Below are 21,540 nucleotides of genomic sequence, written 5' to 3' on the forward strand. Positions count from 1 at the left end.
AGCAGTTTTACAGCTGGAGTCATTAGGAGCTGTTGCTTCTTTCCATTCTTCAGGATATGATGCAGTATGCAATAGCATGCAGCTGGAATGATTTCAATAAATTAATACTTCGGGTTAGTGTATTATTTTGTGATGATATATAATTTCATATTATATTCCTCAGCAAAGCTTTTGATGCTTTTTCCTGCAGTATTCTTGTGTCTTAGCTTCGCTGTTATGATTTGGATAGGTGGGTAAAAGAATCGGTTGGATGTCTGGCCTCAGAGCGTCGTGGTTAATGGGTCATTCTCTACCTGGTGGCCAATAGGTAACAAGTGGAGTCTGTAGGAGGTCTGTCCTAGACCTGTCCTGTTCAACATCTTTAGCAATGACCTGGAGCAGGCAGCACAGTACACTCTCAAGTTTGCGGGTGACAGCAGACCACGGGGCCCTCCAGTTGATATATACTGGAGGGTAGAGCTACCAACCAGGGGTACCTGGGCAGGCTGGAGGGATGGGCCTGCAGGAACCTTGCAAAATTAAGCAAGGACAAATGCCAAGTCCTGCACCTGCGGGAAAGAAAGAGCCCCTGGCAGGGATACAGGCTGTGGACAGAGCAGCCTTCAACCTGAAATTCCTTATCCTGTGATTCTATGACTACTTATTTATTCAATTTCATTTTTTAATTTGAATTTGAAATTTTCCTTTGTAATTTAATTTGCTTGTCTAAAATGTTACATGCTCAGTCTATCCTATCACAAATTCAACTAACACTCTGTATTTGTGCGTGTGTGTGTGTTTTAGCGTTCTGTTTGGAAAAAAAAGTAATCTGGGCCTTTACCAAGCTCGCATTTCAAAAATAATTGTTGTATCACAAGCGTTATTTGCATCTCTGTGCTTATTACTTGTTCCTTTTGTGCCTATTTCTTGTGTAAACTTGCCACATGATTAATACACTTTTTTGTTTCAACAGAGGGAGAATATATCAAGATGTTCATGCGAGGGCGACCAATCACAATGTTCATTCCTTCTGATGTAGAAAACTATGATGATATTAGGACAGAGCTGCCTCCTGAAAAGTTAAAACTGGAGTGGGTGTATCCTTGATATCAGTAACTACTTGCTGTTCCCTTTTTGTCTTGTCTTGCCTTTTTTTTTTTCCCTTTAGAATCTGGTCTTGTGTCTTCTATGTTCAGAGATAAAAATTAACTAAAAGTGGGGGAAAAAGTTCAATGTAATGTAACAATTGAAATGGTTGGTAGCTATTGTATAGTACATCTTTAAGCTGCAAAATATGTAGACACAGAAAAAGTGTACTTTTTCTTTGTTTGTTTTGCTGTTGAAACTAATTGAAATTTATTTTTTGTTAGAAATTGTCTTAGGAGAGTTACTGAGTTTGAAAAATCTCCCCCTCTGACCCTCCCCCCCTTGCTTTCCATATATTAACGTAAGCTTCGTGTTCAGGAACTTTGTTAGTTTTCAATCTGTCTTCATTTTTAGGAGGTTTTAGAACTATGGAAGATCTTGAATCAAGATCCAGAATTTCTCATTGTCCTTACCTACGGATCGAGGATTGTGGAAGCAGTCATCTGCAAGGTTCTTTGCACTACTTCTGTGTTTCAACTCCGAAGTTAAGGGGTTCGCTTCTTAGAGAATAGTATGCATTTAACTGTATTTATCCTGTGAAGAATGGATTTAGTTCATGTGTGGCTGACAGCAACTCTCCAGGCTTAGTAGATCGGACATTAAGTTCATTATAAGAGATGTGCTTCTGCACACATTGGGGTTTTCCTGCAGCTCTCCCCATCTCTGCAGATTCTTCCAGTAAGCCGTGATTGTATAAGTAAGTTTCTTAGTACTTCAGTAAAATAACATGTCTAGGCAGCACTTGAGTTGATGTAATAATCTCAAGTTTGATCCTTCTGATGTTGCTGAAAGCAGGAAGATTTTTAGGAATGTTGATGATACACTGTCATGTGTCAGGATATGTACAGACAGAGGCTGCCCATACCTCCTTCAGCATATCTGTTAGTGACTGAGGCACAGATATATTTTAAGCCAGCCCTTGTTACTTGCTTTAGGAAAGAAGATTTTTCTATTACTTTTCCTGCCTTTATTAACTAATAGATGTTTGAAAGAGATAATGCTGAGTACTTGGTTATGAAGAGCAGCTGTTGAGCTCATGTCCTCTGAACTTTTCAGTCATACTGGAAGCTTAGACCATAGAGGAGGAAAGTCTTGGATTAAAAGTCTGACTAGAAGGGAAAATGGAGCTCTTATTCATGCTTTGCAAAGCTGTGGTGCCCAGCTTTCCTACTGTCACAGCTCTTGGGTGCTGATGCTGGCACTCACATGACTGTGAAGTGAACTGGGTCAGCCACTGATCTGTCTGAAATGTAATCTTTTTCTGTGGAGTTAACTCTCAGCAGGATCAACTCATTAATTTGATTTGCACCACAAACACGCACGGGCTAGCACTGGCATACTGGAGGAAGATCAGATCTACTTTTTCATCAGCCGTGAGGAGTTTGGACTGATGAAAACTGATCATTAAATCACACCCTCAGCTAAGTAGGTGCAAATCTCAGTGTGGACACACTTCTTTAATGTCCAAGGACCTTAAGTTCAGGTTAAACCAGTTTCCTGCTGAGGGCTAATTGAAGTGAAATAAATCTAGTCTAAACAGACTGTCCATATGTTTTTGGAGTCTGTTTAAGGAAATATCATCCTAAAACAGAGCAGTATATTTATGAATGTAGGGTATCTTTCGGATGCAATGGTGAGGAAAAGGCAGTAAAATTTCGAGGGCTAAACGTTGGTCTCTATGAAGTTGCATAGAATTGCTCTTCAGTTTTGGAGACAGGAAGATACAGCAGCAGAAGATCTTGTACTTCATGCACAGGTTTAGCAAGGGAAAGAAATCTGCAAGCCAGCTGTAGTTTCCAAATAACGATGGCAAAATGAAGCCTGTACACCTTATTAAAAAGGCATAGGGACAGTGATTCACAGAATATTTTAGTAATGCCAGTGTTTTGCAACTGAAAGGTCAATTGAGTGTTGAATTGTTCAATCTATAAGTTTTGTTTTGAACTCTCATTCTCCTGCCTTCTGTATGATTGTTTCTAATTGGGTTTTCCTTCGATATCACTGTGGAAGATGTTGATCAGCTATGAACAACTTCAAGGCAAAACCAGAAGGATTCTTAGGCTGGGAGTTTTATTCAGGTTTGGGTTTTTTTGGTTGGTTGGTGGGTTTGGGAGGGGGGATGTCCTTTTTAGATGAACTGTGTCCTGCAGGTATATTCAACTACTGATAGCCAGCACTGTAGATTCAACAGACCACACTTAGCTTTTATCTGTCCTGCAGATTACTGTCAATTGAAGAAACACCTAAGCTCCTTGGCAAGATAAAGTAGCTCATGGGGAAGTCTGAGCTCTTGACTGTGTCTGTTTCCTGAGTGATTTCATTTAAATTTAATAGGGTTTTTTTTGGGTATCCCTGCTTTGTAGTGCAATCTTTCCTGGTGGACTTCAGAACTGGTTAAAAGATACCCGGCGTTGCTAGGAATAGCAAAATGGGCTTATTTAGTAGCTACAGAGGTCACTGTCAGTGCTGCTGTTGACAGGCAGTAACTTTATAGATTCTTTCTTCTAATGTATAGTAGCTCAGTTTCTGGAGGGTATTTCTGACTCCATTTTATAAGCACTGGTGCTCTTCTTTTTAAGAATTGAAGCCAGCGGTAAATAAACTGTTGAATTCCGGTGTAGAGTGGATAACTTTTCATGAGGGCCATGGCTATTCTTAGCCAATTAGAAACAAAAACCAAAATGAAAAGCTTTTAAGCATATCGAATGTTGTGACAAAACAGTCCTTTTAATTGGTGAGAAACATTCACAATATGAAGACAACTATCTCTGAATTTCCCTGGTTGAAACAGTTTCATTGAAAGATTAACATTGAAATTTAGTGGAAATTAGGCATCGAAGTTGTGCCACCCCTTTTTCTGTCGAGAGAGTCAATTATTGTACTAGTATATCTGCTGCTTTGTTCTGAGTGTGTGGAGAAGGAAAGACCTGCTGTGGAGCAGCAACCCCTCTCGTTTTCTCTCAAAATAGTCTGGGATGGAGAATGAAGAAAGCGAAAAATTTCTCCCACGAAACAGGTTGTTCCTTTACACTCTCCTAAAAAACACGCTCCTAGAAAATGCACCCGCTCTTTGGTACTTCATTATGTAGGAGGGTTAAAGGAAAGGAATGGAGTGAGAAAAAGTAACCATTTTTGCAGCCTTATGAATGCCAGAGCTCAATGGTGGGTGCCAAAATATTTAGCCTTAGCTTTGCATGGTAGACTTCTGCTCTGGAAAGGCACGTTTGTGGAAATCATTAATACTTTTTTAGGATGAATGTGCAAAGATGTCAATCTTAATAAATCCTTATCAATACACTTCCTATTATATGCAGCAGATCAACAAGATCTGTCTTTCTCCTCTGCTAAGGTATTTAGAATAGCATTCTTCATGCTTCAGAATAGAAAAAATATTTTCATTGGTTTATAGCCCATTGTTTTTGAAAGTTCAGTGGTCTGGTTGTTTTCTTTTGGTTTGTGTTTTGGTTTTTTTTTTTTATAAGGGGCCACTCTGGACTTTCTTTTTGTCCCATCAGTGTTTAAAGAAGAAGAAAGTGGAAAATTCAGTGGGAAAGTAAATAGTGATGAAGGAGACACAGAGGTGTCCTTTTTTCTGCCCTCAGCATTGTGTTGCATCAGCATTTCTCTTGGTATCATTTGCTAAGCAAACCAGTGAATAATCTCTGCTTCAGCAGAGCCATTGTATTCTTCTGAAATAAATGGAAGACAGCAAGATATAAATCTGGTTTTGTTTTCCATACTCGTAAGAGATTTGATTGACGACTGAATGCAGTGTCCCTCTTTGAACCATTATTTAGTTACAGCGTGTGTTTAATTTTGCAAGTGTTCCTGTGGTACTGCAGTCCTGTTGTTTGATGGGACTAGAAAAGAGAAAACGGTAGTGTGGTGGGTGGATTTTGGGGGTGAGGGGGTGGCATTGGGAAGGGGTGTGGTGGTATTTTTGGTAGAAAGGTAGCCTTTCCCAAGGAGGCCAGGCTGCCAGTTTAGGAGGTCAGTTTACGTACTCCCAAGCGTGGACTACGGCACCTGCCTTCATTTATGAGAAGGGGCCAACTTCATTAATCCAGCTTTCTCCTTGTGGGTCTTCAGCTCCCTTTTATCTTCCTGATTAACCAGGACCTAAGGCTTGGAACCCTTCAGCTAAAGCTGCTTGATACATATCCCATGTTTCCCTTGCTGTCGCAGGTGTATTAGTTGGCAATGAAGTGGGGAGCTCTCTGAAGTGCAGGACATAACAGGGAAATTGTATTTTTTGAGGCTACAGAGCTACAATTAAAGTCTGAGTTATGATGTTAATTGTACCTAGTGGTCCTGGGAACTGAAATACAGGCGACAGCCACATTAATAGTCTAGGTGAAGAAAATTGCACCTGTTTCAAAGAAATAATGAGTTGTGACAATGTTTGATCAGAGCTGACCAAGGCTGGTTCGCAGTGTGTAAAACTTCTGAATGTTGTTAGGAGTCATGCAGGTTTCGTACAAAAATCATCCCTTTTATGTATTTTGGGTAGATGTGGATAGAATATTTTTCACTGTGTCAGTTCCTTTTGAGTTTTGTTTGTTTTAAAAATACTCTAAAACATTCTAAAGAAATATTTCCTGAACTTGGCAGCTGCTGTGCAGAAGCTTGCCTTTTTCTGAAGGGCATTAGGAATTTTCACACGCTTGTTTTAAAAGGCCAAATGGAAGTAATACTCTAGTGCCCAGGGTGCAGATGCACAGCTCTGTCGCTGTAAAAAATGTTAAGCTAGTGCAGTGAGTCCTGTACGGTGAGGATATTTATAAAATGGCAATACTGTACTTCTTTTACTTGAGTGTGCATTGTATATGTTTGGTTTTTTTTAAATCAATGAATATCACTTTTAATTCCTGAAGTCCAATTGTGTGAGGTTTGGTTTGTTTTTTTAAACTGTGTTACTGAAATTGTGCTATAGTTCCACAGGAAAAGCATAAAGGGCATTTGCTGACATGAGAGCGCCCCGGGAATCCTTTAAGGGGAAAAAAATAAAGTTGGGTGGGGTTTTTTTGTGGTATCCAGTGATTATGAAAACCTTGACTTTAAAAAAAAAAAATAAATGTATAGATATGGGTATCGTGGAAGAGACTGTCGAGCCAATGTTTACCTCCTTCCTACCGGAGAAATTGTATATTTCATAGCATCAGTGGTGGTACTATTTAACTATGAGGAGAGAACTCAGCGACACTACTTGGGTCATACAGACTGCGTTAAATGGTTAGTATATAACATTTGTATGTAAGTATGTGTGTAATAATGCAGAAATGTATTTTTTTTATTCTCTCCTACTGTATGTATGAGCTCATTAATGTCATCATAATTGTAGTTATTTTCTGTTTCATCAGTCCCAGTAGATTTCACTACAGTAGACACTGCACAAATGAACGGTGCTAGGGCAGTCCATGCTAGCTTAGGGTTTCTGGCTTAAATGTAAAACAACGGGATATGTGGACAATCTCAGAGTGCAGGATTTAGAGAAAGGCTCTTTGTGTAAATTATTCTAAGTAGATGTCCCAGAAATTAAAAATTGTTGTCAGCCTAATTCTAAATCAGTGATTTACAGGCAGTATGGCAAAGATGTAGTCTTAAAGGAGAATTAGGCAACCAAATGGAAAACTGAGCAATTATTTTACCATTTTTTTACTAGATACCCCATCCCATCCAGTATTAAGACTGTCTGGGAAATCAGAAAGACGTTTGCAAAACAAAACAGAGAAGCAGGGAAATAGAAGCCAACATCATTGTGGGTGCAAAGGTGGTTGCTGACTTTACGATGTTAGTCTGAAGAGTAATGCACATAATGTAATGGTGAACGCAAGCCCCCTACTGTACCTGAATGGAGAAGAGTTGCCATCTGAACCTCTTTTCTCCTGGCTGTGCTTTGCTAACTCTAATTGCTTCCCGTGGGAGGAATGCTGTCAGTCTTGTGTTCTTCACTTTCATTCAAAAAATGAGACTGAATTGTCAGTGCTTTTGGTGTCCATCACTTTTACCTTTTCAGTCCCCCGCCTGCTCTCCCCTTCCCATTTCAATGGCTTTCATCACCTTTGCAATTTTACAGAGAGAGCAAAAGAGAAGGTTGGTCAAAAAATCACGAGTAAGAGAGTATGTACTCTGAAATCTGGTTTTTCACATCAGCTCCAAAGCAAAATGTGATAAGCAAAAGCAGATTTTTATTTACACTCGTAGTACACCATACTAGAGAATTTCATTAGTACAATTACATCAGTAACTCATTTCAAGTGGCAGTAATCCCAGACTCCTGGGTGCACAAGCCCTCGGCCAACTTTTCAGCTCTTTTTTCCCCAGTTCCATGCTATCTGTAGGTTTAGGCATAAAATATGCCGTAGTGTTTATAAATATGGCATATAACTACATGTAGGAAGTTCATCATGAGACATGTATATTTTGTTACAGTGGACTCCCGATACAGTGCAAACCTTCGATTTGTCAGAGCACATGTGGAGGTGGTCCTTCTGGCACTCCTGGTTTTGTGCCAGCAGCCATCGCAAAAGCCTGATCAAGCCATCAGTACAGTGTGTAATGAAACAGTCTGCTGAAAAACATTCAAGCTGTCTCATTAATAATAGGATCTAGGATCTTAAGTGTCTTCATGGGCTTCTGTTGAGAAAGAAAAAAAAATATACAAAAAACCTCTCAGTTTTGAAGACCTATGACAGCAAAAGCAAGTCATATTTCTGTCTGTCTTAGTCTTGCAGTTCATCCAGACAAAATTAGAATTGCAACAGGACAGTTAGCTGGAGTGGATAAAGATGGAAGGGTAAGTAATAGAGCTGTTGAGCAGTAGTATCTTGTTTTAAAAAATCAGGAAAAAGTGTTTTGGGTTTTTTTAATCTCATCACCACCTTCTGTTTGCAGTTTATTTTATGCAGTACATTTACTGAGATACTTCGCTGTTCCTAAGGTAACAGCCGATCTCTCTAGCAAAAGACAGTAACAACTAAGCACTCAACCATACATTGAAAAGAGCAGAAGCTCATAAAGTCCTTTATCTGTGATAAAGGAAACTCAGTTTTAATTCTGCAAGCAAATGTAAAGTTTGTAATTAATTTATAAGGCCACATAATTTTTGTCACATTTCTTTCAATAAGTCTTCTCCCAGAGGAGATTAAGTCCCCAGTTCGGTGGGTCGGTGCACTCTTAAGGCTTCACGGAAGAGGAAACCAACTTTGAGAATTCGTGGAAGGTGTGTCAACCTTTCCCACGAACTTGCTCACTTGAGAGCAAATGTATTTAAATGCGTTCAAAAGAGCTCTTTTAAATGCTCTATTGGCGAACTCTGTCAGAATTTGCATAATTGGATTATCTTCATGAAGTTATAGACACAGGAAAAAAAAGGGGGGAGGGAAGACATATTATGAGGTGTAGAAGCACATTAAATAACCTTTATTCAGATGTTCAACTTAATTTCTTGGATTTTGTAAGAAATTGATTTGGGGGTTTTTGTATAGATATTGCTATGGCTTCCAATGAACATCTATTGCATCTCTTGTTGGGGCTTGTTGGTTTGTTTTTCCATCAGTGGGATGATTTATTGTGACTTTCTATGGTGAACGCTGTCCTTAAGCCAATTTAATTCCTACTTTATTTGTGATTGTTTCACATTTATGAAGCTAAGCTGGTTTGGGATAGTACTTGTATGAAATATAAACTTGGAAATTTTCATTGAGTGGTTGGTGATGGTTAGGGGACTCTGCACCAGGGTTTATTTTTTTTTATTTTTTTTTTCCCTACTTTATATATAAAAAACCATGGCTTGATCATTATTTTCAATTGTTGCATAAAATTGCTAGGTCTGGGGTCTGAAATGCAGAATGACTCTTCCATTATTTTTTTCAATGACTTAAATTGGGCAAAGATTTATTTTTCACAACTACCAAATGCCACCATACTTAATTTCTTGCCTCGATGGCGCTGCTGCCATGTTTGTAGCCCAGACATAGGGAGCAAGACTGTCTTGACTCTCGCCTTTTGAGCTTCAAGATACTATCCAGCAGCATCGTTAGCACAGGTCATCCTGCATTTCAGTCTGCGGTTTGTAATTCAGGTAGCATCTGCTTAACAAAACTTGGCACCTGCGTGTGATGCTTTCACTGTTGGTGACGCTGTTTGTCCCGTTGCTTTTTTCACGCAGCCCCTGCAGCCCCATGTTAGAGTATGGGACTCGGTGAGCCTGGTGACGCTGCAGGTTATCGGCCTCGGGACTTTTGAACGTGGAGTGGGGTGTTTGGATTTTTCCAAAGCGGTAAGACGGGTGCGATTACTTGGTGTGTTAAATAATTTATCCAGCCCTATGTAAACGGGAAGCAAACCTCTGGATGTTTTTGTAAGTGGTTATCTAGCTGATCCATTTCGGTATTAAAAGTGTGTCAGTAGAGTTTATGTTTACTTTATAGAACCAGCTGACGGTGAGCTAGCTGGAAAAACAGGAAATTGCACATGTAAAATTGCGGTAACAAACTAACATAGCGAATCAATAGCAGACAAGAAAAGCCTTAACTAGAAATTGAAGTCTGTGCTGGGTTTGGTGGTTTGGTTTTGTTTGTGAGGGGCTTGGGTTTTTGTTTGAATGTTGCGAACAAGTTTGTTAGTGAGGTTCATGAAGACAAATTGTAGTGAATTCTGATATAAAGGGTAACTTTTCTGCTTGCGCAGCTGGAGTAGGTTTTTATCCACCAACAGGAAATTAAAAAAAAATCCTAACACATTATCTTGTGCTTTTCTTCCCCAAGGAATAATTTGTTCAATTTGTGCCTCTACTTCTACATAGAAAAAAAAAATAGAAGGCTTGTTACTGGGCCCACAGAATTTATCAAAAAAATCAGTAATAAATGGGGATGTGCTACTTGTCATTGATAAAGTTGTCATTTCAAAACTGGCAATAACTTTATTTTTTTGTAAAATATGTGTATTTTCACCAAAGCTCTGAGACATACCAGACCTGAAAACCCAGGCTGTGATTCTCACATGCCAGCAAGAAGTAATATGTGTTTAAAAAAAAAAAAAAAAAAAGGCAGAAAAAGAATGTCTTTTGTATTTTGCTAACAGAAGAGGAGAGAGTCACAGGACAGCTGGGGTGGGACGGGAGGTCTGGAGATCACCTCATCCACCTTCCTGCTCACGGCAGGCTCAGCCAGAGTAGGCTGCTCAGGGCTGTGTCCAGCTGGGTTCTGGGTATGTCCAAGGATGGAGACTCAACAGTCTCGCTGGGTGACCCGTTAAAAAGAAACGCTTACACATTCTTGCTGCAGTTTCACTTAACGTTGAAATGTTGCTAGGTTAGTTATATCTAGGTTTTGTCTTTCAGTAAATATTTTTTTTTTTTAGTTTTTTTCTTTTAAGAAAGGGGGTGGCATAAATGAGATAGAATAATGTGAGAGAGGTACTGTCATTCCCGTCACTGTAACTAACCAATAAAGCTTTTAAACTCAGACACTTTTTTTTAAGGTGAAAAAATATATCTGTTCCATCATTTAAAAAAAAAAAAAAGCAAATAAACAAACAAACCAGTAAGGAATTTTTGAGGACTAGATTTTACGTTTTATTAGTTCTGTTTTGCAGCTGAAACTGATTTTGATACCTTATTACAGTCTCATGTCATTCCTCACTAGACTGAAACACTGAATCTGCAGTGTCTAGTTTACCACATAATTTCATTAACCCAGACAAGAGCTGCGTATGCCACCAATGCTGGCTTCAGGGCTTCTTCCCGCTTAATAATTGACATGTATATTTGCATATTATTGCTCATAATAGTATTTGGGAATAAAAATTTCAGCCACCTCTATTTTCATAATTTGTTAGAGAATGCAGTTGAACTGACAGAATCAACTTTAAAATAAATAAGGCCTCCTCCAAATCTTTCTACACATGTCCTTGAAACAACTGGTTTGTGCAAGTATGCGTTGCTGTGAATAAGTATGTTTTTGTTCTAAGATTTTCTGTCTGCTCTTTTAATTCTGCATAGCCATATTTACGATTTTATTGTAAAATTGTTCAAAGTAAGCTGTTTCGGTTATTTAATACCGTAGATGCCAGTATTTCTGCTCTGAAAGCATAATTTTATTCAGGCAGTGTTACCTTTGCTGCAGTTTTACCAACCACATGATGAAACTGCAGGTACTTAATGCTCCATGAGGAAGAAATGAGTTGTGCTTACAAAATTTGCTAATGTAAAGTTGTGGTGGTGTTTAAGAAAAAAAAAAAAAAAACCACAAGTGGAGCTGTGTGTCTGTCCTCTGAGACCTGAGGAAAAACAAAATATTTGCCGAATAATAAAAAGGGAGCAACCTCTTTGCTACTAGTCTGATATTGCAAACAAGAAAGCGAAAAAAAGACAGCAACGACAATCTAAAAGGGAAAGATTTTTGTCATTGGTCAATGGTCATTTTTTATAAGATTATGCAAAAATCTATGTCTTCAAGAGTAAAGGAAAATAGCAGATATACCAATCTTAGAATTCCTTTAAAAGGACTTGCTTAATTTATATTTGTACCTATGTGTGGTTTTTTTTAAATATTAATGCCCTGCTCTGTTTCTAAATGAGGTATGATAGTTCTTTGTCAGCGCTTCTTTTCTTTTTCCTTTAGGATTCTGGTACTCATTTGTGTGTAATTGATGATTCTAATGAGCATATGCTCACCGTGTGGGATTGGCAGAGGAAATCGAAAATAGCAGAAATAAAGGTAATTATTGCACAAATTAATATTCTGAAATACAAGCGGGTTTAATCCCATAAATAAAACCATTGGTGAGACACACATTTGATCTTACTTGGAAACTGCAACTATGTAATACTGATGGCTTGTGTAAGGGCACAAAAGAAATGCATTCTTAATTTGTATATTGGAAGGGGTTTGAATATTGGAGCGCTTATAATTACATTTTATTCATCCCTAAGGGCTAATCCAAATAAAGCAATTCTCTAATATTTTCCTAATTTAAAACAAATAAACCCTGGGAACTTTAAGAAACTGAATGATGATTCAGTTCGTAGTTGTTTATTTTTTAACAAAACCCCAACTTTTAGACATTCCTTATTTTCATTTTTGTCTGAATTGAGTTCCAGATGTTGATTTTCGGTCATGTGTCTCTTCTAATTTGAAGTCCATTAGTACTTTTGTAGACTGCAGTCTTGTTTGCTTTCCTGTTTCTTTTGTAACCTTTTAAATTTTGATCAATAAATTTTTGATCGATGAGAAGCGTTCAGAGGTGTTAACGCTCAATGTTCATGTAAAGTTGATTGCACTGGAAACACCCAATCCAATAATAACTTGCTGTTGAAGTCCATATTTTGAGACATCTTGCTTTGCATTATACTATATCAAGCAAGGAGATATGACATGGATGTGGGACTGAGTATTTTTTAATCTTTTTAATCATGAGTTGGCAAGTGGAATACTCTACAAGCACGTATGTCTATATGATTACAAACTTGCAATTTCAGATAACAAAATCAGGTTGGTTTGACCCATTTTCTTTAAATTATGTTGACTAATACTAATTATATTCCATTCCGTAAGTTTTAATGTAACTCTATGTCAGTATTTTTATTTCCCTGCTGATATTTAATGTGAAGCTATTTGGCATATGTCCATTTTATTTGACACCATGTTTTAACTATTTTCACTCTTTAAGGAGTTCCCTGGTGTTTCAGAATTGTCTAAAAACAATTTGGCAGGGATAACCTGACCTTCAGTATTTATTCATGTTTAGGACTTGATCTTGCAGTATCCTAAGCACCTTCTATGCTAGTGGGGTTTGGTGTGAGCAGAATTTCATCCCTTGAGCTCAGGTGCAGAATAGAAGCCTTTTCTCAGCTGAACTCAGTTAAATTTTTCAGTCCTTAGTTTCCATACGATCTGTGGATATAGCAGATCCAATCATGTGGAGGAAACCATGTATGAGAAGCATAATTCAATAAATATGGCCATCAATAAAAAATGAAACTTAAGAAGGTTGTTTTCCCAAAGTGAGCCAACAATGGTGGCGTGGGAAAGGGCACTCCTACAGGTGCTGATTCAGCAGTGCTTTTAAGTTTAATCTTCTGAAGCATGGGCTTAAATCTCATAGAAGTAAATGCGATGATGCATTGGTGTTTTTTAGAGCCATTGCCTTCAGGAGGTTGTCTTCAAAGACGGTTTGGTTTAATATACATTAGATGTTAGATAAATGACCGGTCAGGTTTTTATGTTTATAAAAAAGGATGAAATATTTGGTGAGGTGTTAGTAATTCAGTAACAATACTTGTGGCCAGTAAAAATACAAAGGTGGGACCCTATGTTTCAGAGTTCCAAGTTATGCAGGCTTCTTCTTTTTTCTCCTTTGTGAGGAGGAAAGGAGAAGAAGAAAGAACCCAAAGGAATTTTTATAGAATTTCAGAAAGAGAATGATGTATATAATCCTACTATGTTACCATTGTCTCAGTTGCCTCTGTCAAAGCTTTGTTATCTAGAATAGCAAACTAGTCTGTGCAGAAACTAAGCAGGATTTTCAACCCAAAAAAGTGTCTTTTATACATCACTCATTTTTGTAGCAGAAGTCGTAGCTATTCCAGAGGGCAGAAGCTTTCATGATTTAAAAAGTGAATGTAAACGCTTGGCTTTTCTACTGAAGTTTTATAAAGATCTCTTATGAATATAAAAAAATCAATATCTATAAAATGATACGTGCAGTCATTCAGATAGTTGATTTAGCACAGAACACTTACAGATTCTTTCAAGCATACAATGAGCTGTCTAGTTACAAGTATCTCTGTTCTAAAACTTGGGATTTTACATGTGCTTGTAGCAGTTAATGTCATATCTGAATAAACAGTATTCCTGGTATTGTTTCAGACTACAAACGAAGTGGTTCTTGCTGTAGAATTCCATCCAACTGATGCAAATACCATAATAACATGTGGCAAATCTCATATATTTTTCTGGACCTGGAGTGGCAATTCATTATCAAGGAAGCAAGGGATATTTGGGGTAAGAATGTCTTGATATCACGTCATTTTTAAGTCAATGGAACAATCTGTTCATGCTTTCTATAAATTTGCTCCGTTGTTACCATGTACTGTTTGAGCAGAGATGTAAACAAACAAAAAAGGTTAAATTCTGCTTATATGTATGCAGGGTGTATGGGTGTGGATACATTATACTAATCACATAAAGAGTATAAGCAATTATCCCTTTCTTTTGCTTATTTTGTTTCAGAAATATGAAAAACCCAAATTTGTTCAGTGTTTGGCTTTTTTGGGCAATGGTGATGTGCTCACTGGAGACTCAGGTGGGATAATACTTATATGGGGCAAAACTACTGTAGAATCTACTCCAGGAAAAGGACCTAAAGGTAGGATATATTCACAGTTAATCACAGATTTTAGATAGTCTGTAGAAGACTGTGTGTGTGTATATATATATTTAAAAAAAAATAAATATATAAAGGATTGCATTAGAAAAGGGAAATAGACCTGACTAAGGGTGTACGCTTCCTGTTATTAAGAGGTGATACTAAACTCCTTCAAGCTTCATGAATTTTCTGACTTAAGAGCAATCTAGAGTTTTTTAATAATTAATGGGACTGTGCCTGAAATTAATGAAAACGATTTAATCTAAATGTTTCGCCTTTAAAAAAAATGTGCAGTTAATCAGCTTTCCTTTCATCCTGAGATTTGAAAAAGGCTGTAGGATCAGTTTGAGGATTCTGCAGGCTACCTTTGCCTCTGAAATCTTATGTTGTACCACACTTAGTCTCAGAGGAGTACCATTAAGTGTTGAAGCTGAAGTTAATAGGACTTACATGTGAAGGAAAAATATCATGCGTAGTTGTACCAGTTACACAAATAACAGTATCTGGTTTAGCAGATGCTCAAGTCTTGGCTGTAAAATATATTTTAAACCCCACCTTATTTGAAATTTGAGTTAAACTTACTCTTTAGGGCACAGCTTTTATAAAAAAAAAGAAAGGAAAATGATTTGTTACCCAACATATGAAGACCTGGCACAGCTGAGCCCTAAGGTAACGTATAAATTCAAGGATAATTTATTTCACTTGGCAGCTATTTCAAACACTCTGGTTTAAATTGGTATGCCAGGAAAACATTCATGTAAAAAGTAAATTTTTAATGGTAAGTCTGTTTTTGTAGGTAAATCTTTTTCTTGTCTTTCAAACTAACTGCAATGGAAAAGTAATTTAACAAATTATTTGATGTTTAATTTTGAAGTGAAAAAATAACCTTTTCCCAGTATAATATTAAAAGATACTGAATAGAACATTTATTTACACTGGCTTAATTAAATATGGGATCTCTTAGTTGTTTTATTGTATTAGATTGGTCGCAGGACTTGATCTCAAACTCTTTTTCTCAGTGTTGAGAGCATGCTGACTTGAACTGACTGGAGTCATAGGCAGAGTCAGCAAAGTTAATCTGGTATTTATTTGAGTGGTGTTTTAGGCTTTTTCTGTGATTGTTATTTGAAAATATGCCAGTCTCAAAGCACCATAATCTTGCTTTTTTAAAAATATGCTTTCTTACAGTAGTTCTTTTGACACGAAGACCGAATTAGGATGCAAAAGGATTGCTACCTTTGTTGTTTCATTTTCTCATCTCTCTATCATTCTTCCTAGTGTTTTCCTTTGGATATGTTGATAGACACCAAATGCTGGTTATACTATTTTTAAGTGAGGCAACGTCCAGCATTAGATATTAGGTTTACGCATCCTGGAAACTTCGCTATAAATAATTTGCCTTTTATTCCCGTAAGACTATAGACAAGTCTTTGAGTTTCTTTTAATAAAATAACTTTAATTCTTTCCTAATAATGACTTGCTAAATATTTATTGACTCTGAAGGACAGTTTCTCTTGCATCTGGAAAAACTGTGTTCCTTGGAGAGCAGAGAAAGGAAAGCATTTTGGAAATAGTTTTTGTTCTTGCCTTCACAAGTTTTAGGACAATCAGTCTCAAAAAAGTTTGTATTCAGAAAGGCAGGTCCTTTGTTTTATCTTCTTATCCTGTAAGAAAACACTACCACCTTGTGTTTGCAATACTAAGGCAATGCTAATAGCCTGACAGTCCAAATGTAGTTATTTATTAAACACTGTTACTTTATTCTTCTGCCAAAAGGCACAGCTTCTTGTAAACCCCAGGTGGAAAGACGAGTAGTGTTCTTTATTGTTTTCTTTTTTGCGCATGTAGGAGTATATCAGATAAGCAAACAAATCAAAGCTCACGATGGCAGTGTGTTTACGCTCTGTCAAATGAGGAATGGGATGCTGCTAACTGGAGGTGGGAAAGACCGAAAGATCATCCTGTGGGATCATGATTTGAATCCCGAAAGGGAAATTGAGGTAAGAAAGCAAGAGTGACGAGGAGATTGCCTTGAGCAAGGTATTGACTAGCAAGACGGAGCCCCCCTCCCCCCTTTGGTAGTTAGGATGATAGAATATCTTCTGGTTGCCGTCCTTTGAAGTGTTTGACAATGCTTTATAATAAAAAGGTTTAAATTTTCAGCCTATAAATGAGCCTGTATGAGGTTTCAGTTCTCCTCTGTTTAAGTTGAACAGAAAATTTAACATTTTTCTTTCCTCCAAGCCCTTCCTTAGTTTCTCTTATTTGCCCCTTTTTTGAGGATTTTCCTTAGTATCGCCTGCATTTTTCTTAGGTTTGCCTGTCTGGAGAAAGGTAGTGTTACCAGGATTTGAGTTGTTGCCTTCAAAAACAAGCACCTATCCAGATGCATGATGTGGTTTTACAGATGTTCCTTTTTGTAGGTTCCTGACCAGTATGGAACAATCAGAGCAGTAGCAGAAGGAAAAGCAGATCAGTTTTTAGTGGGTACTTCACGAAACTTTGTTTTGCGGGGAACATTTGATGATGGCTTCCTAGTAGAGGTACAGGTGAGCACAACTTTTTTTTTCTTTTTTTTTCTTTCTTTTTTTTTTTTTTTTAAAAAAAAAAAACCTATAATCCAAAAACAAAGGCTTTCCTTGCTGGTGTGTTATTTTTAGAGAGTCTTTGTTTTATTCTTTGCTAAATATGTTCATAATTATAATAATATAGTTCATATGTGTTTTCTTTCCAGGGACATACAGATGAACTCTGGGGACTGGCATCCCATCCTTTCAAAGACTTATTTTTAACATGTGCTCAAGATAGGCAAGTTTGTATGTGGAACTCCGTGGACCACACGCTGGAATGGACCAGGCTGCTAGATGTATGTAATGTCATATATAAAGCTGAAAAATAGGAAAAAACATTAGTTTTCTGTAACACCTTTGTCCCATCTGATTGCAAGAGAAGCAAAAATCCTGTAGTTAGGGCTTTAAAAAAAAAGCCATTCGGAAACTTTGATAAACTTAACTATGCTCATCAGACTGTAATCTGGTTACCATTATGTGATGCCTTTGTTCTTGTAACAGTTAAACTTTTTTCCCAATTATTCAAACAAGCTGAAGATAGGGTTGTGCAAGGTTTGGCTTTAGATGTCCTTCCTTACTGTCATTGTTCATTTCATGTTTTGGCTAGTTCTGTCTGAACACTCAAACAGAAGTATGCTTTTACACAGAAATTTAGACTTTTGACTTTCAAGAAGGTCATGTAGCGCATGTCACTGATACGTTACATAAATCTGTCTGAGGATTATAAGCAGTGCTGCTAACTGATTGGTTTTCCCCGCGTCAGTTCACCTCAGGCTTCTAGGATGGCTTTGGTACGAGAGGTTTTTGACTGTAAGATGAACGATGTGTCCATGTTTCTCCATTCAGGAACCAGGGCACTGTGCTGACTTCCATCCCAGTGGAGCAGTGGTTGCGATAGGAACGCACTCGGGCAGGTAAATGTCTTTCGACTGAATTGTGATGATTGAAAGAAAGGTTAAAGCAGACAATTTGATACTACGCGTCTTCTATATAGGAATTCATTTGCTTTTTATTCTTTTTGCTTAAGGTTAAGTAGCCTAAAAAGCTTGGGGGAAGGGGCAGATCTTTCTTACATGGGTTAGATGAAGACAGAAGGATTATTTGACTGTTCTTAGGCTGTTTTGGTTTTTTAACTTCTCTTTCATGAAAGCCCAGATCTTGATTTTTGGGGGGTTTTTATATTATATTTTTTGCAGGGGTTTCCGTGAGCACTCCTTATTTTCTTTACATAGTATCATATATTTTAATATCATGTGTATGTTACATTAGTTTATAAGACAGGTACAGTACAGATCTTTCTCAAACACGCTTGCAGCCTTTTAAATTGATGTGGAGAGGCAAGTGAACAGGCTAGGATTTTTCTTTTTGTGTAAGACAAAAAGTTCAACACGGCACATTGCTGCAATGAAGTGCTGTTGAGCTGTTCATATTCTTCCTGAAATAGTTGCGTATTTGAAAGCTATCAAAACACAAGCTGAATCTTTTAACTCAGGCTTCTTTCAGTGGTGGAAAAAAATTGTTTTAATTCATAATCAAGCTCTGGCTTGGAATCATCTCACAAGAAAGGAGTCTCATGCAGTGGGTTTTTAGCAAGTACCAATTAAAAGAAAAAACAAGATATTCATAGCATTAGAAAGGTGAGAGGAGCAGATATTAAATCTACTAGCATTTTTGACCTGTTTTTTAGTTATACCTCATGGTTGACAAGTGGATGGTAAAATAGTGCACAGTGCATGTAAGGAAACTGGTATTTTTTGGGGCGTTTAAATTGCACCCTTTTATATCTAACCTCATGCCTAAAAACCAAAATGTTAGATACTTTTTTAAGGAGTTTCCTTCTTCAGGATGAAGATGCAGTCTGCACTAAATTCATTAGGTATAATATCAGGCTAGAAAACCCAGTTTACCTCCCTGAGAAGAATCATGCTGAGCTCTTGTATATTCAGTTTCCATGTTTTACCTTTCCATTTTTTCATCTCTTTCTAATGATAGCATTAAATTGAACAAGTGTTTGTACCTTCATTAAACAGAGCAGAAGATACTGGCCTAATAGTACTTGAGACAGGGAAAAGGGAATAGAAGGTCAGGCTGCATTTCTTGAGAGTTATTAGGCATGTTTGAAATCACATCAAAGCACAATGAAGGCATATTGAGTGGCCGAAGTGTTCAGTCTTTGCTTTTAACCCTCCTCCCCCACTCTCCCTCCACCCCGGAGTGTTTTAACGTTACTTTTTCAGTTCAGCACTTTTCAGTTTAAATTCATATATTTTAGTTACTTGAGGCAACGGATTTATACTGTGTTGGATAAATTTATTATGATGGCCTTGGGTTTTGGTTGGGTTGGTTTGTTGGGTTTTTTTACCCCATTCTTTTTGGAACTGAGCAGTTATATTTTCACCATTATATTTTATTGCGTTCTGAAATTACATGATTCAATGATAGGTTTGAGATATACAAATGAAACTGAATTGATACAAGGCCTGGTAAGCGTACAAGTGTATGAGAAATAAGTGGAGTTGTGAATCAAGATAAACAGAACTGTTTTAAATTTACTGCCTAACCAGTGGCGTCACGCAGTGCTTTCTGTGCCAGATAATCCAGTCCAAGGGAGTTATTTCCCAAGCAATGAGAGCTGCATGATGTATCTCGAATAACATACGAGAGAAGACAGTCTCACTCAGGCCCTTAACAAGTTATTTAATAACTTAGTTGATTCATAGCCCAGAATGCATAAAGCCAATGTTAAATGACTCTTAATTTGTTTAGAGTTCAATAAACCTTGGATGATGTCTATCTATTGTCATTTTAGTGCTGCTCTGCTTCCAGTAAGGAGGTCAGTAAGACAGGGGTAGGGAGTGGAGCATTAGGAAAGTTGGGTTTGATGGTTAAAATTGTGACAGGAAAAAGAAAACTGCATTTTCTACCTCTCTTCTCATTCTTGTCTGCTGTTTCACAGCAGTGGGTTTTTACCAGACCAACACATCATGGTTTTGGTGTGCTTTTCACGTACCACTTCCCACGATGAGTATTTCGGTATCATTTCCCTTTTTGGGCTGTCTGCAAATGGTCTGTGCTGCAGGTTTTGTTAACCACTTCTTTAAATACCTCTGTGTGCCTGATCATCAGTTGCCTGGGATTAAGCCTGCTTTGGAAAGAACTAATACTTTTTGTGGATCCTGCTGTTTGCTGTAAATGCACAGCTCAAAAACTAAAAAGGGCTGGCAATCAGAAATCCTACCAGAACAGTGGGTTTTTCGAGGCACAGTGCAGATCCTTTTGCCATGCTGCCAGTGTTATTATTTGCAGGGAAGTAGACCTTCCTGGGCCTAATTGTGTAGAATATCTTGAGTGCTGTGCACTGCAGAAAAAAAGACTAATAAGATTCTTACAAAAGTACTAACATTAAGAAAACTGAAGGCTGGAGGACAAGACCAGCGTAAGCCAGAGCCACAGGGAGGTAAATCAGTCAGTAGAACTATTAAAATTTACACCATTTCTGGTACTAAGATGTTGTGGTACTAAGATGAAGAAGCCGAAATATCCCAGGGAACTAATCTTGTAAGATTGGTTGGTTTGGTGACTCTGATTAATTAATGCCTTGCAGGTTCAACATTCGGTATTAACTAAACGTGGGAATTGCAAGTCTAAGTGCAAAAATATATTACTACTTTGGAACACTGTTTCCCCGCTGATTTCATCAGAAAAATTCTGCATTCACAGATGTGAATTGTCAGTAATAAATGTCTGTCATGGGTCAGAACTTGTTTTCCAAAGAGAGTAGTTTAAGGGGTTTTGTTTCTAAAAACATATCTTTTTTAGATAGGTTATTAGTATTTTTTTAAAAGTAAAGAAATAGGAAGGCAAGAAACAGATGAAAATGGCAAAAGTTCTGTCCTGTTTATGTGAACTCATGAACAAGTTTTATGTTATCTTCAGTAACAATTGGGAGAAAAATCAATAAAAATCAGAAAAAGCAAAGGAGCCGCTATCTTACAGCTGGGATACCCTTCGTACATTTATTTCATCCAGTCTGTGGATCAGGAGTTCACTTGGCAGCCAAGCTTTGTGTTTCACAGCCCGGTTAGGACTCTTTCAGGGTCAGCTGCCATTTGTGTGTTGCATACCTTCGTGTTGGAAAGAAGATCCTCTCCCGAAGCCCAGTCTCAAGGTGGACCCCAGCTGTTTGCGAGAAGGGCCTGTGTGAGGCATGCAGATGAACTGCCTTAGCCACTAGACTGGAGACACATTTGATGGAGATGTTCTTGCTGGCAAATGCAGTGTCTGCCACGGCATTGGGAGAGCTTGGAAGATTGAAGAGAGCATGTCTGATTACAGCTTGTGGAAGCATCAAGAAACAGCTGAACTAGACATGACCAGTGCTTCCTTTCTTAAATTAACATCAGAATTGGTGCACTGACTCTTTCCATGGTCAGCTAAGATTGCTGCTAGTACCTCTTGTTCAGAAGAATTTGTG

The 21,540-nt window shown here is 37.8% G+C and overlaps 1 protein-coding gene across 3 annotated transcripts in view; it reads left to right on the top strand.

Annotated features, from left to right (window-relative positions):
• EML4 (EMAP like 4) overlaps positions 1 to 21,540 on the top strand; it is a 163,689-nt gene that overhangs the window by 126,028 nt on the left and 16,121 nt on the right. For all 3 annotated transcript variants that reach the window (XM_074579551.1, XM_074579550.1, XM_074579554.1), the window contains 11 exons: positions 953 to 1,076; positions 6,208 to 6,357; positions 7,852 to 7,921; positions 9,296 to 9,406; positions 11,751 to 11,846; positions 13,998 to 14,132; positions 14,361 to 14,496; positions 16,345 to 16,496; positions 16,920 to 17,045; positions 17,231 to 17,362; positions 17,913 to 17,980. In XM_074579551.1, the coding sequence (XP_074435652.1) occupies positions 953 to 1,076; positions 6,208 to 6,357; positions 7,852 to 7,921; positions 9,296 to 9,406; positions 11,751 to 11,846; positions 13,998 to 14,132; positions 14,361 to 14,496; positions 16,345 to 16,496; positions 16,920 to 17,045; positions 17,231 to 17,362; positions 17,913 to 17,980 (1,300 nt within the window). The remainder of the gene's footprint in view (positions 1 to 952; positions 1,077 to 6,207; positions 6,358 to 7,851; positions 7,922 to 9,295; positions 9,407 to 11,750; positions 11,847 to 13,997; positions 14,133 to 14,360; positions 14,497 to 16,344; positions 16,497 to 16,919; positions 17,046 to 17,230; positions 17,363 to 17,912; positions 17,981 to 21,540) is intronic.

The sequence above is a fragment of the Larus michahellis genome, chromosome 3, assembly GCF_964199755.1.
Source record: "Larus michahellis chromosome 3, bLarMic1.1, whole genome shotgun sequence".
Classification (NCBI taxonomy): Eukaryota; Metazoa; Chordata; class Aves; order Charadriiformes; family Laridae; genus Larus; species Larus michahellis.